The 14,639-nt window shown below is 42.1% G+C and overlaps 1 protein-coding gene across 1 annotated transcript; it reads right to left on the reverse strand.

Annotated features, from left to right (window-relative positions):
* Positions 1–4,416: 4,416 nt before the first annotated feature.
* On the reverse strand, positions 4,417–14,639 carry LOC108939034 (transketolase-like). Its single transcript, XM_018760128.2, has 14 exons — positions 14,070–14,639; positions 11,493–11,610; positions 9,796–9,909; positions 9,466–9,563; positions 7,964–8,155; positions 7,646–7,773; positions 7,244–7,437; positions 6,862–7,026; positions 6,582–6,738; positions 6,204–6,334; positions 6,026–6,109; positions 5,650–5,746; positions 5,294–5,413; positions 4,417–5,202 (listed from the first exon to the last, which is right to left on the reverse strand). The coding sequence occupies exons 1-14, from the start codon at positions 14,174–14,176 to the stop codon at positions 5,030–5,032; spliced, it is 1,878 nt and encodes a 625-aa protein (XP_018615644.2). The 5' UTR covers positions 14,177–14,639; the 3' UTR covers positions 4,417–5,029.

The raw sequence follows: 14,639 nt of genomic DNA on the forward strand, positions 1-14,639 counted from the left end.
GGTCCAACCTACTGCACCACCACACCCTCTCATTTGGTAGAATTAACATTGTTAATTGATTAAAGTTTTACCTTGGATGTTATGCCTATTCCAAAATCTACTGGGTTACTTGTTTTTTGTTTAAATTAAACATCTTGATCTCTGAGATTGGTTCACTCAAGTAGTTGTTGGTTTCATTCTGTTCTTTTTCATTTCTGATGTATTATAGGTTTGTTTTCTTTTCTGGCAGTGTTTGTGGAGTTTAGTCAACATTATATTTATGACGGTGTCTGGGGAGCCTTCTAGAAGTCAAGGTGACTTTTTTTAATTCATCTGACAAGTAGTTGGGTAGATTTTGAAATAGATATATGCAAATGCAATAAAAATTCTGGAAAACAATAATTCTTATAAATGTTGAAATAGGTAGAGAGGTCCATGAGACCTTATACTTGTTTTTCAAATACAAATAACCATTAACTGGCAAACTTTATTTTAGAATGTTTGCCAACCAGTGTTTTGTGAACAATTACCTTTTTTTTTTCTTGCCCCATAAACTAAATTGTCCTTTATGCCATCCTGCAAATCTAAATCTATACTTGTGACACCACTAAGCATTTCAGAAGTATGTCGCCTTCCTAAAAAATGTAAATATAACTTAAATACAGGTTTAGGGTTAGGGTTATTATTGGTTCACTGTTTCATTTAGCATAAACTTTTTTTTTTAATAGGTAGCCACTGTTATCTGGACCTGGAAGCTGCTGATGAAGTGGGATAGGTAATGGCTTTACACAGAAGGGAATGCAAAAGGAGAAGAAAAAAACCTGCAGACAAATAGAAGTAGTTCATCTCATATCCCTGGATCACTTGCATGTCCTATCCACAGTGCCACCTACTGGTGACTTTTCTATATTAATTACCTGTATCACCTGCCTACACTGCCACCACTTGATGGCTTTTGTATATTAATCAATTCTTTCCACTTTTCCAAACTGCCCTTCACTAGTAAGTTTTTACCATCCCAGTCATATATACAATTTACATTTACATTTCTTCATTCAGTAGATGCTGTTCTCCAAATCAGCCTATATCTCAGAAAATCTGATTCTTGAATACAGTCAATTTGTCTCAGACCACCATATAAAAACAATACACATTACAGGAGTGCTGGCGTATACAGAATTCTTTTTAATTATTAAACAGATTCTAGAAAATTAGGTGAATCCACCACATCAGAGCAGAAAACCTTTGTGCTTTTAATTATGGACCTCTTGTGTGTGGGGACACTCAAGCAGCCAGAGGTGGAGGACCATAGCAGTCTGGTATAGCACAGCAGTGATCTTGTAGATATCAGGAAGTAAATCCACTGATGGTTTTCTAGGCTATAACCAGAATCTTTGATTTGATGTGGGCACATACAGGAAGTCAGTAGGGAGTTACATGGGAATATTTTGGTAGGTTAAACATCACTTGTGCAGCAGTATTCTCTATCAGCTGGAGAGGTTTGATGGTAGAGGCTGAAAGACAAGACAGGAGGGCTGCAATAGTCCAGACAGGATAGCACCATGACCTGGATCAGAAGTTGAGTACAGTTTGTTGTGAAATAAGGGTGGATCCAGTGGACGCTATGCAGGATGTATCTGCAGGACCAAGTTATGGCTTTGATATGTTGAGTGAAAGACAGATTTCAGCCAATCATTACTCCCAAGTCCAGAGCTGACAAAGTAGGTGAAATGAGCAAGTTGACCAGTTTGATGGAGAGTTCTTGACTGGAGGAAGGCCAGCTGGGAGGTGAAGGATCTCTGTTTTGAAGAGGATGAGTTGTAGGTGGTGATCAGACATCCTGGTAGATTTCCAAGAGACAAGCAGCGATATTTAAGGAAATGTCTGTAACTTGAGGGGGAAAAGAGAGGAAGAGCTAAGTATTATTGGCATAGCAGTGGTAGAAGAATCCATGGGAGGTGATGGCAGAGCTGAGGAAAAAGGTTTTTATAGAGAAAGTAGGGGCCCCAGCACTGAGCCTTGTGGAACACCAGTTGAGATGCTGAGGGGATTACTGGGAGCCATGCTAGGTCACTTACACCAGGCAAGATCTGCCTGACAGGTCGGATTCAAAACATTCCTATGCTTTTCAGTGTTTCTGCTTTGATGCAAAGCTGTGCAAGAGTGGAGAGTGGAATGCAGTGGTTGAGAGTGTCAAATGCTAAGGCTGGTTAAAGAGAATGAGGACCAAAGAGAGGGAGGCTGCTCTAGCAGACTGGAGAGCATCTGATACTGCGAGGAGAGCAGTTTAGGTGGAATGTCCGACTTTGAATTCAGCCTGATAACCATCAAGGAGATTATTCTGGGTGAAGAATAAGAGATACCTGCTTACATGCGTATACTCAAACAGGTGCTGCCTACTGACTTCATAGCCCTGCTGGGGGTCTTCAGTGCTTACATTAGCAATTATGGAGTTACCTGAAGGGGCTTGACTGGGAGGAATGACTTTCTGTATCTAAAGTCAAGGACTGAATTCATATTGGACTTGGAAAAGAAGTTTGTTTTTCAACTGTTTAATAAAACAGCTAATATCTGCAGTTCTTTTCACTGTACCCATGACCCTGCCCAGGCTGTGGTGGTCCTAGATGGTCCCGCGAGCAAGAGGTCCAAAATCAAAAACACAAAGGTTTTCAGTTTTGCCTTCAGCATGGTGGAATGACCTCCCCTTCTCAGTCAGAACTACTGACTTTTTATATTTAAGATTCTCAAAACTCACCTCTTTCGGACTCGCTTCTCCCACATCTTATATGTGTACGTTTTTTATGTTTAAAATTTAACTTGTTCTCAGTTCTGGCTCTGATGTGGTGGAATGACCTTCCCCTCTCACTCAGCACTGCTGAATCTCTGTCCATATTTAAAAGGGGTCTTGAAATTTATCTTTTCCAGACTCACATTCTCTCTTGATCTTAGTTTTCATGTAATATGTAAATGTTAATTTACACAACTCAAAACAAACTTCAGAGAAATCTGTAAGTTCAACTACATCAGAGACCTATAAAAGTAAAGAATGTGTGTAGAAAATGTATACTGCCATCATTTTACAGAATATGTGTATTGCAACTGTGAATGTTTCTCCAAGAATGTGCTGTTTTCAGAAGAAAAAGCAAATGCCTTGCACAAGAGGAAAGCCAATGGTCAAAATGACAGAAGAGGAACTACGGTAGTTCGTGCAGTAGTCAGGAAGAGTCCTCTTGAAATGGATGACAGGAACTGACACATTGTTTTTGTCATCTGAATTAAGTTGAAGAGAAATACTGTTGTAAATGGATGATGGCTATTTAACATAACTGGAGAACAGAATGGCAGAGGGGGAAGCTTATTTCATGTAGATGCTTCATTTCAGAAGCAGAGAGAAAATAAGGGAAGGAATGGATGAGAGTGACCAGTATTGCTGTTATGACCGCATTCATAAGCAAATGCCTTAAATTTGCAAAGAGTCCTTATTGGGACACTTGTACCTGCATGTAGAACACTAGGATTTTAAGAAAATAAACCCGTGGAACCACACTAACCTCACGTTCACCTCGTTTTTTGACCAGCCACGTCACAAGAAGCTTGACATAGAATTTACGCTCCTCCACCTCAAGAGGAGTTGCTGAGGTGTGTCAAGAATGTCCCCTTGTCAGCTCCCAGTGGAACAGTACCAGGAACATCCCAATGGAAATAGACCACAGGTCAGATATGGGACATAGGGTATTTACATCTTCCAGCTGTGCTGGAAATGGCAGAGAGCAGGAGAATCTGGAGACTTTTACTGGGGGAACTGAAGATTTCGGCCAGGCCAACTCATGACGCTACCACTGTGATCTTCTCTAGGACAAGCTGGAGAAAACTCAGCTACCCCCACTCCTCCTCTTTGAAGGTTGTTGCACACCATTGTTGTTGTTTGTAGAGTTAGTGCCAGTTACCACATACATGCCCACAATACAGACACATTGACTCATGAAGCCTTGAGTTCTATTACCTTGGTATGGTGAATACCACCCAAGTTATTGCACCACAAACATACAGCACTGAATATTGCAGTATGTCTTTCAAGTTTGTCTCTTTCTCACACACACACAAACAGATTTTTGCACTACTTTATTGTTAAAGAAGTAATCACAAGGAAAGAAGTTTTAACAGCAGTAGCATTTAAGCATCTCATTCACTGCAACAGAGAAATGCGTCCCCAAAACTACAGGTTCCTTCTTTGAGTCATTCAATATCCAGAAGCAGTGCAAGATAAAATTAACTTACTGAATTTATTACTCAGCCAGCATTCTTCTAGAAGGTTCTGATTTTTTGCACAAACTCCAGGAGGAGGAAACTAAAGTTACACCAGCAGCTGTGCTCAAGCAAACACTGGGATGAAAAGTTCTTAATCTACCCAGTTTACTCTTACACTCATTTCAGTGCATTCAAACTTTATGATAAAGGAATGAAATGCTCCAACAACAGAACAAGTACTAAAACCAGAGTAAAGAAGTTAAAATTGGAATAAAAAAGAAACCCAGCAAGTCTATTATAATTAAAAGCCCTACAAGAATTGCCACAGAACAGAAGAATGTAAAATCCCACACCTTTATAGGTCAAACATCCTGCAGATTATTCATTAGACTTAAAACATCCTGCAGATTATTCATTAGACTTAAAGAGAAGGTATGATCAGTAATATTCTGTTCCAACTTTGGGAAGGATACCTCAATGAAAAGTTTAAAAGCACCACCAAAACAAAAACAAAAAACAAAAAAAAAAAAACTGTAGTTATAAGACAGGATTAAACAGTAAAAAAAAAAAAAAAAAAACTGAACTGCTAAAGTATCACGAGGGCTAGAGGAATTAGTAACAATGCCAACTTGTACTCCACTAGAGCAGCAACCCTAAATCTAACAGGTTTATCCAGTAAGAACACGTTACAAGATATCTCTGAAAGCTTAGGGGGAAAAAAAGACGCACTGTCCTGGTAACAAATACGATCACGCAAACAACGGTAAGAGGGTGAGAGCAGACGACTGAGGAACATGATACTTTAGTTGGCAAAGGTGGCGCGAACAGCAGCCACAATGCACTTGGCACTGATGCCATAAAGGTCCAGCAGCTCCTGGGGTTTGCCACTTCGGGGCACTCCACTGACCGCCAGCTGTTGCACCACCACGCCAGGTTCCCCCTGCACTGCAGAGCACACTGCTTCCCCCAGACCACCTAGGGGATGAGGAAATGACCGCATGAGGGATGAACAGCTGTTCAAACCAGGACAGGAGACTCAGAAGGCTGTAAAAGGAGTGGTCCTCACCTTCCCTGTAATGGTCTTCTACAGTGATAATCCTCCTGCCTGTGGCTCGAGCACTGGAAATAATAGTGGCAGCATCCAGGGGCTTCACCGTGAAGGGGTCAATCACACGAATGTTCACACCTGGGTGCACCAGAATACAATACTGCTGTGATGTCTCAAATATACCAGCAAGCATCAAATGGCACACTTCGAAAATCTGAAAAAAATCTTTACAAAAATGCTCACATCCAATGCTACAGCAATGCATGCACACAACCCAACAAACACCTTTGTTAATCCATTCAAAAAAACCACACACACACACACACACACACACACATTCCTATATGGCATGAGCTTCTGAATGTTAGACTTGCCTTCCTTGGCTAGCTGGTCAGCAGCTGCCAAAGCCTCATGCAGTGTCACACCAGCACCAATAACTGTTACCTTGTCATTGCCTGACTGACGCAACACCTACAGATAAGAAGAAAGTCAGACCCAGCAGGGGAGGGGAATGCAAGTAATGTTTGTGAAACACATGTAGACATTTGCCTAACAGATGTCTAAATCCAGTGATTGGCAAACATCTTTTTTACACTTTCAACTCTTATATAACCAACATTTAACTATCCACATCAATTGCCTCATTCAAAAGTTCCAAGTGACATGTTTTTTGGAAGTATGGTTACATGTTAATTCACCAAAGTCTCATGCAGAAATCAACTCTGAACGCCACCAGTAATAACTGATTACCTTGGCCTGCCCCACTTCAAACTTCTCATCTGGGGAGTAGATCACAGCAGTGTCAGGGCGACTGGTCCGGATGAAGCAGATTCCCTGAATGAGGGAAAAAGCAGACACTGACACCATTGCTGCAGAGCACACGCTTAGCTCCCCGCTGCTTTATACTCCACAGCATTGTATGTCTCACCTTCGTATTAGCAGCCAGCTCCACAGCTCTTTCGGTGGACACGCCATCACTGGGATAGAACACTGTGCAGGTTGGGATTGCACGAAACATGGCAAGGTCCTCCAGGGCCATCTGGGAGGGTCCATCCTCACCTAGTAGAAGCACAAAGACTAACTGTGGAGACTAACTGTGGTTCCATGATCAATTAAGTTAAGAACATAGTGACAAGTTTCTGATGACAGTCAAAAGAAGGGCACCAAACCGATGAATGTGACAGTGAAATTACCATCTAAAAGGTTAAAACTAAGATTAACTATAATGAAAAAAAAATTACCTGTTATCACACTGAGAAAATGTACAGTGACAATCACCAAAACTACTAACTACTCAAGCTCTTACCAATGGAAACACCACAGTGGGAGCCCACCAGATTGACGTTGGACTGGGAGATGGCTGCCATGCGAACCTGATCGTAAGCCCGAGAGAAGAAAGCTGCAAATGTGCTAGCAAAGGAGACGGTGCGGTCCCGTGTGGCACATCCAATGGCCACGCTCACCTGCAGAAGTTGAAGACGCATCACTAAGCTGCCTGGTAGCATAACTCAATAGCACTCCATTTGCCGCCATCATTAAAACCATATACAACAGTAGAAAAACATTGCTGTTACACACAATCTCACCATGTTCTGCTCAGCAATGAAGCACTCAATGTAGCGATCTGGGTGGGCCTTCTTGAAGAGCTCGGAAAAGGTGGAGTTCTTGGTGTCTCCGTCCAAAGCCACCACCCGCTCGCTGCTCTGCCCCAGCCTGGCCAGTGCCACACCGTAGGCACGGCGGGTAGAAACCTGGTGGCAAGCAGAACACACAATGAGTGCTGGAAACAACAATCCAGGGGTTTCCAATAGACTAAGACCTACTCAAGGATCACACATCTGCAGCCATGTCTCTTTCTCCTAATGTAATGCACAACTTGGATTTTCTATGAGATGTATGTCGCTTTGAAGAAAAGCATCTGCTAAATGAATACATGTAATGTAAATGTACAACTATCCTTCAGCCTACCTTGTCCCCAGTCTTGTAGGGAGGCAGGGAGGGTAAATGGATAGGGGAAAGATCAGCAGGGGAGAGATCCTCAGCTGGGTGCTCTGGGCATAGAGGCTTGTTGGTCTGGATCTTCTCTTGGAGGTCTGACAGAAATGCATCCACCTTATCCTTGGGGATGGGCTTGCCATGCCAGTTGGCCTCATTCTCAATTCCTGCATGAGAAAAAAAAATAAAAAATTCCTTCAAAGTGAATACTGGCTACAAGTCCAACATTTAAGGGTAAAGTACAAAGACAATGAAGGAACTCCTTAAAAAAAAAAAACTGCCAAGTGTTTCATTGTCTTCATTCACAAGGCCTCTCACACTCACATCATTAACTCAGAGGTTACACCTTTGTTATTGTACTCCTAAGCACCTTACCTTTAAGCCCCTTGCCCTTTAAGGTCTTGGCTACAATGGCAGTGGGACGACCCTTGTCCTGCTGGGCTTGCCACAGGGCCTTGCAAAGTTCCTCCACATCATGGCCATCCACCACATACGTGTTCCACCTGGGGAAGGGGGGTATAATGTTAAAACTCACAGTATCATGAATACTAACTGTCAGAATCTTTCATCTAGCATGCAACCCACCAAGAAAAACAGCTTAGCGAAGCATACAGGAAATAAGTCAGATAACTGTGTATGACCATTTCCCCCAATCACAGAGTAAATCAAGGTCAGGTTCACAGGGGAACATACCCAAAGGCCTCGCAGCGCTTGCGATATGTCTCCATATCATGCTGCAGTGGAGCAGCCTCACTCTGCCCCAGTCTGTTCACGTCCAGAATGGCCACCAGGTTGTCCAGCTTGTAGTAGGAAGCGAAGGCCATGGCCTCCCAGACCGAACCCTCGGAGCACTCGCCGTCCCCAAGCAAGCAGTACACACGATAACTGAGAAGCAGATACAGCGGAAAGCAAAGACAAGAACAAAAGATGCAACCCAAAAGGTGTAAATGCAGGCCAACAGTGCTTTCCTTCAGTGACTCGTCACAGGAAAATGGAACCCTGAACACCCAACACAACAACGGCTCACAGTTACAACCTTGTAAACTTGTTAATGCAGTCCCAGCCACTGAGCACTGAAATTATTATTTCAGGACCACAAATGTTAATTTCACAATGACAAGGCATAACATGAGTTCCTCAGCAATTAATTTCCATTTCCAGTTATAACACAACAAAATGGCATGCAGATGTTAAATGACATTAAAAACCCACAGAGCGAGGAAAAAAAGGAAAAGTTCTGCCTCTGGCTTTCTGACTACATTCCACTGTGAACCTAAGTTTCAGACCAAGGAAGTTCTTTGCTTTATCTGCAAAAGATATCAGGAGACACAACATCTCGAGGCTGACAACCTGTCTTTTCAAAAGCTTTGTATTAAGGTCTGCTGTCAGTGTTGCATCCACTCATTCAAACCTCAAGTTGTGAGAGGAAGCAGCGCATTCCATCATACAATCAGGTCTACATCACCGCGTGTAGCTATAAAAACCCATTTGCACTTCGTCCATTTATGCCAAGGGTGTCCAGGCCTGGTTCTGAAGGCCCTCTCAATGTTAGTGCTCCTTGGACACTGGAATAAAACTTGTTTCTTCTCTCAGTACCCATGTCATGAGTGGTTTAATGAAGGTTTGGATACCTGTAGCAGATGTCCCTGCAAAGCCCAGGACTGGACACCCACAGTCTATTCAGATGCATTAACCTTTTAATGGACTTGTCATGCACACTGACTAATTGAAAACATAACGCAACGTACAAGGAAGTATGAAGGGAAACGCATATCTACACAGCTACTTTAGTTGGTCCTCGAGGCCTCTTAGTGCTCAAATCCTCAATGTTCATCCACATTGAGACATTTGAAGATGATTTTCTCTGCTTTAAAAAAAAAAAAAATTGCACATGTAAGAATGAACAACAAAATCAAAGCCAAAAAAATGACAGCAACTATACCGAATCTGTGGACATAATGATATGTAAATTAATCCACATATCCAAAAAATAAATCAGTTATTGACTGACTGACATTTCAGGTTTCAGCCATGATTGAGAGCACGGTTGGGCAAAACTGCACAACTGTGCTTTTGAAGAAGCGAAATCAACCACATATGATGTAGGGTACCTCCAGATAATGGGAAAAATTAGGTTCAATATACAGAAGCAAAGCCCAAAAAAGATCGATGTGATGGTGTTATTTATACCATACCTGGACTTGTCAAAGTACTTCCCAGTGTAGGCCATTCCACATGCAGCCCCCAGTCCCTGACCCAAAGAGCCAGTAGCCACATCCACAAAAGCTAGTTTCTGTGGAGCACAGGCCAGGAGGCCTCAAATTAGCAAGCCGAGGACAATGCAAAAAGAACCTTTCTAAACAACTAATCGGACGATTCTGTATATCACATCCGTACCATTGGTTCAAGCCTATTAAAAAATTGCAGTGAAATTCAATATGTAACATGCATCAGATCCCAGACATATAGCATCAATGTATAAGTGAACATCATGCACACTTATGCATGCACACAGTTGGACTTACAGGAGTGGGATGGCCTTCCAGATCACAATCAATCTTACGCAGATTGAGAAGGTCCGCCTCCTTGACAAATCCTGCCTCCACCCAAGCTGCATAGAGGATTGGTGCAGCATGGCCCTGTATGAGGAAATGCACAGTAAATGCAGAGCCATCAGTAACAGTCAACCTCCTGCTGCTCTTGTAGAATTTGGAAAACAAGGCACTGGCTTCATGACAAAATTCAGATACATTAAAAAGTTTATACAGCGTACATAACCTTATTTTGCGGGCATGAAGAAAAGGAATGTGGAAGAGTACCAGCTGGGTAGATTCAAAATGGATTCATTACAATAGGGAGCGAAGAGGTCCGTGTACATTGCATTCACTTGTTTTTTCAAGCCGAAATTGAAAAACAAAATGCAAATGATGCCTTCATTCATTTTTTTGATTTAATAGGGAAAACAGAACAATGACAAACAGCTTTTGTTTCTGAGCACACACAAAAAGGACTTAGTTCTCTTTTCATTTAGTGATACAAAGTATAGCAATCAAACTCTCACACTGCCAAATATGATGAATGCCCTGAAGTGTGCATTATTGCCAATCTAACATGTAGCCTAACCTGGAGCAGGTAGCAGAGGGCACAGCAAATAGCACTGCTGTTCCACAGCAGCTGCGTAATGTGAGAGGACATGGGTTCAATTCCCACTCAGTCTGTGTGGAGTTTGCATATTCTCCCCATGTTTGTGTTGGTTTCCTCCCCCAGTTCAAAGACACACTGTTCAGGTTCCCCTTTAGTGTGTGAGTGGGTTCCACTGACATATGGCTGAGTGAGAAATTGTAAGTAGTGTATCTAACAGTGTAAGTCACCTTGGTGAATAAAGTGTGTGGGCTGCTAACACTCAAGAGTGAAGCCAGCATGTTCAATGAAGCCCCTAATGGATTATGCATAATTTCAATTAGTTTACATGTGGATTGTTCAAGAATCACAAAACAAGTCAAAAACTAAGACAGCAACTACAAATGAGGCATATTTTACATTAAAAACCTTTTTCTTGGCTCAGTTAATTTTATTTTTCCAACAAAAAAAAAGTTAGACAATTTGCATTTTGTTTCCAATTTCAAATAAATGACTACAATGTACACAGACCTGAAAGACTTCCTGCATTCTATTCAGGTCAAAGAGGAAGAAAGAAGCGGGGAGAGAAAAGAGGGGGGGAAAAAAAAAAAAAAACCATTTTAAAACAGAAAAAGCAGCAGTCCCAAACTTTTGCTGTCATGAGATGTATTCATTAAAGACAAGCTGGTAGAATGGGGAAGAAATTTTATTGTAGAACCTGACATTACCAGCTTACAGTGTTGCTTCAAAGTATGTGATCCCTATGAAGATGCTCATTATTCTTGTATAAAAGATTACAAGAGATGCAAATGATTCGCAAATCTGAATCTACTTACCTACTTTGTTTAACCAATGCAACTTGAGTTCACTAATTTTTGCCCAAACCATTTCCTTTTTTTTTTTCCTAGTACATGCATGATTTCCACTAAACCAACACACAGAACTGGTCATTACACATGTGTCAGATGAGGAAAAACTGCTTGATTAAATTATTTTATTGATCAGCTTATTTGGGGTTAATAAAGGGTTCACACACTTTCAAGAAGCACTGTAGATGGGGAACAATGATACATATAGGGGAGAATTGAGAAAGTGAGACAACCTTGGACATGACAAAGCGGTCATTGCAGGGGTTTCGTGGGTCTTGGGTCTTGTATCGCATAGTATGGAAGAACAGCACAGACATGATCTCTGCAGCACTGCAGCAGGAGGTGGGGTGTCTACAGTAGGACAAGCAGATTATTCCAACAGTTAGCGGCTTTTTCGTCAAAAGTCAGCTCTGAAAAACAAAAAACTTGAGAATATTTCAGAGTGCATCAGAATTCCTTCCTCCTGGAGGATACCATACACCTTTCACAAATTCATATAAAGAACTGGTTAGTCAGTCATTTTACTGTCCAACTGCACAGAATGCCTTACTTCAATAAAATGTATGGATTGAGCTTTTCATATTTGTGCACCATGACAAATACGAAAAATAGGAGTACCCTCAAAATAATCCCATTAAAACAATTCTGAAGTTCTTCTATAAACCAAAAGGAAAGACAACACTTTCCTATTTAGAAAAATATCAGAACGATCAAGCAAGCGAGATGCCAGGAATTGCCAAAGCAAAATTTTCTGATTCTTCACATGCATGTCTCAGTATAGCTTTAGCAGGTCTACAACTTTAGGTCGGGGTGTAGATTTTGCTAAGTTCAGGTATTTCACAATCCCTCATGGGGAAAAGAGACGCGACCGAAATTACAACAGCAAACAGTATTTCGTCAATGCTTGGCAACAAAAACCCACGCGACAAACTAAACCAAGCGACTACGATGTAGTTTACAATAAAATGATGTACAATTAGCCGGCAGCATAGTGGCACAGCAAGCAGATCCGTCTCAGCACTTTAGCGGTATGACAACACAGGTTCCCATCCCCACACAGTCTGCGTGGAGTTATGTTCTCACTGTGTTTCTGTGGTTTTTTTTTTGTCTCACAGTCCAAAGACATGCTTTTAAGTGAATTGGTGACTAAACTGCCCATAGTACATGTGCATCAGAGAAATTCACTGGTGTACAGATGACTCATTGTACATGGTGCATCTAGCATTGTAGGATACATTGGGTAACAAGTGTGGGCGAAATACTATGAAGTTGGATACTATTCATCACTATTCAAATACTATTCATTAGAAGTCGCTTTGGAGTAAAACATCTGCTAAACGAATAAATGCAAATGTCCCGTCCAGAGTGTACTCTGACCAGCCTTGTTATTCCAGGATAGGCTCTTGACCACCCTGGCTTGGACAAGTATATCAAGAGACTGAATAAATGTGAAGTAGTTTAAGAAGTCAGATTTCCATGCATGTAAAAGTGGAAGTTGATGCTTTACTCAGGCTACAGAGGGGGGGGGGCAAAAAATTAAGGTTTTTTTTCAGCAAAGTTGAAACAGCCCTTCCCGTATTGACATATTGGCTCTTGAACTTTATGAATGTTGAGTCACTTAAGATTTGCAGAGCTAAAGATCGCTGTTCTTTGACACAAAGAAAACAAAACTATTGTATGCAGCATTTCCTTATCACTGCACAGCACTGCACACACAGGCCATAATCAATAGTTCAGTGCTGTGAGGATTACTGTGTTACAGGGCCTATTCCACCCATATTACATTCCATAACTTTCTGCATGCCTGAAAAAACATACTGCATTCATACTGAAGTTATACATTAGCAAACTACAAACTTTCCAGGCAAAAGTAAACTGTCTAGATCTAACCCAGTTTCTTCAAAACTATAGGATTCTGTTCAATAAAGCTGTGTTTAAAAAAAACAAGCTGCCACAAAAATGCTCTGGGGGGAAAAAAAATCATTCATAAACATTTTCTATAGGAAAGGTTATGCTTGTTGTGGCTGCTTGAACGAGTGGAGCATTGTTTAATTCAATGATCGACGTAAACGAAAATGGCAGAAGGAAGAGCAGTGAACTCAGAAAAGCTGTGTTGAGAAATTTCCATCGAGTAGGATAAAGGCAACGCGCTTCGACGTTCTACGACGAGAAAGGAAAGATTCCGACCGCACAGTTCCTTTTAAAAGCGCGGTAAACTGCAACGGGTGACGCGGTAAAGTACGCGCTCGCCCAAACAATCGCGCGCCACCTCGCGGCAACCTGACGTCGAACGGCGCTCTGGGGACGTGATGCGCTACGCTGCGCACAGGACGCCTTACGCACGAGACAAGCATGCGGCTCCTACCAGGGACACTCAAAACTGGAGGCCTCACGTTAATGAGTTACCGAGACGGGTGGGGACGCTGTGGTCACGCTGTATGGCCCTGACCTATTTGGAAAAAAAAAAAAAAGACTATCATCTTTAGTATCTAGTAACATGCATAAATGCATACTTTTTTTGCATTGCGTCCCATCGTCATCGAGGCGACAGGACAGGCAAATTTAACGGTCAGATCATTACGCTCAGTCTCACCATGCTGTTTCAATGTGCGACAGTCGCTGCTTGAAGGGGCGTATTTTCTACAGAAATCGGAGCAGTGGGAAAGAGATTTAAGAACTAAGCAGCTACTGGTGGACGTTAACTTGCGAGAAGAGAAGCACGAGAGCATCGGAAAAATAAAATCAACGGAGCTCGACGCGCATGTTTAAAGGACTCAGCAGCATTTTTTCCCTGCAGATGATGAACCTACCCGGAGTTGGAAGCACATGTCGCTTTGATGGAATGAATCCTCAGCTTATTAGCGATGTCCTTCAGGCCCTGGAAAGTTTTCTCGTCTGGCTTATGATAGCTAGCCATTTTACTTTTTTTGGTAAGGCGTTAATCACTACAATACGATTAGCTAAAATCCCTGCAATAACTGGAGCGTAAATGGCAGACGGAGGGCCGCGAGGACCTTAGACGGCGGATATATTCGGCCTGGTTTGTGGCTCCTCCCACTCTTCAGTGGAACATAAGTGGCTCCTTCAGCGCAGAGGAGGAGTCAGGCGCCGTCCGGCGAGTCAGACCACTTAAAGAGCCCCGCTTCCTAGAAAGTGCGTTGAAAAGACGCTTTTGAGCGATTCGCTTTCTGACATGGCGGACTAGGCTGGGAACGCAGTGCTCGTTCACGAGTGTTAACGGCTCGAGGCAGCTTGGCTCCGTGGCTAGTTGTGTGTGGAAAAACGTACCCTTGATTTAATAAGGGTATATATTTTTGAAAGGCGCCGATATTTATAAAGTGAAATTCATGATGACAAGGAATTGTGAGACCAGCCCTTCT

Source organism: Scleropages formosus, chromosome 19 (assembly GCF_900964775.1).
Source record: "Scleropages formosus chromosome 19, fSclFor1.1, whole genome shotgun sequence".
NCBI classification, from domain to species: Eukaryota; Metazoa; Chordata; class Actinopteri; order Osteoglossiformes; family Osteoglossidae; genus Scleropages; species Scleropages formosus.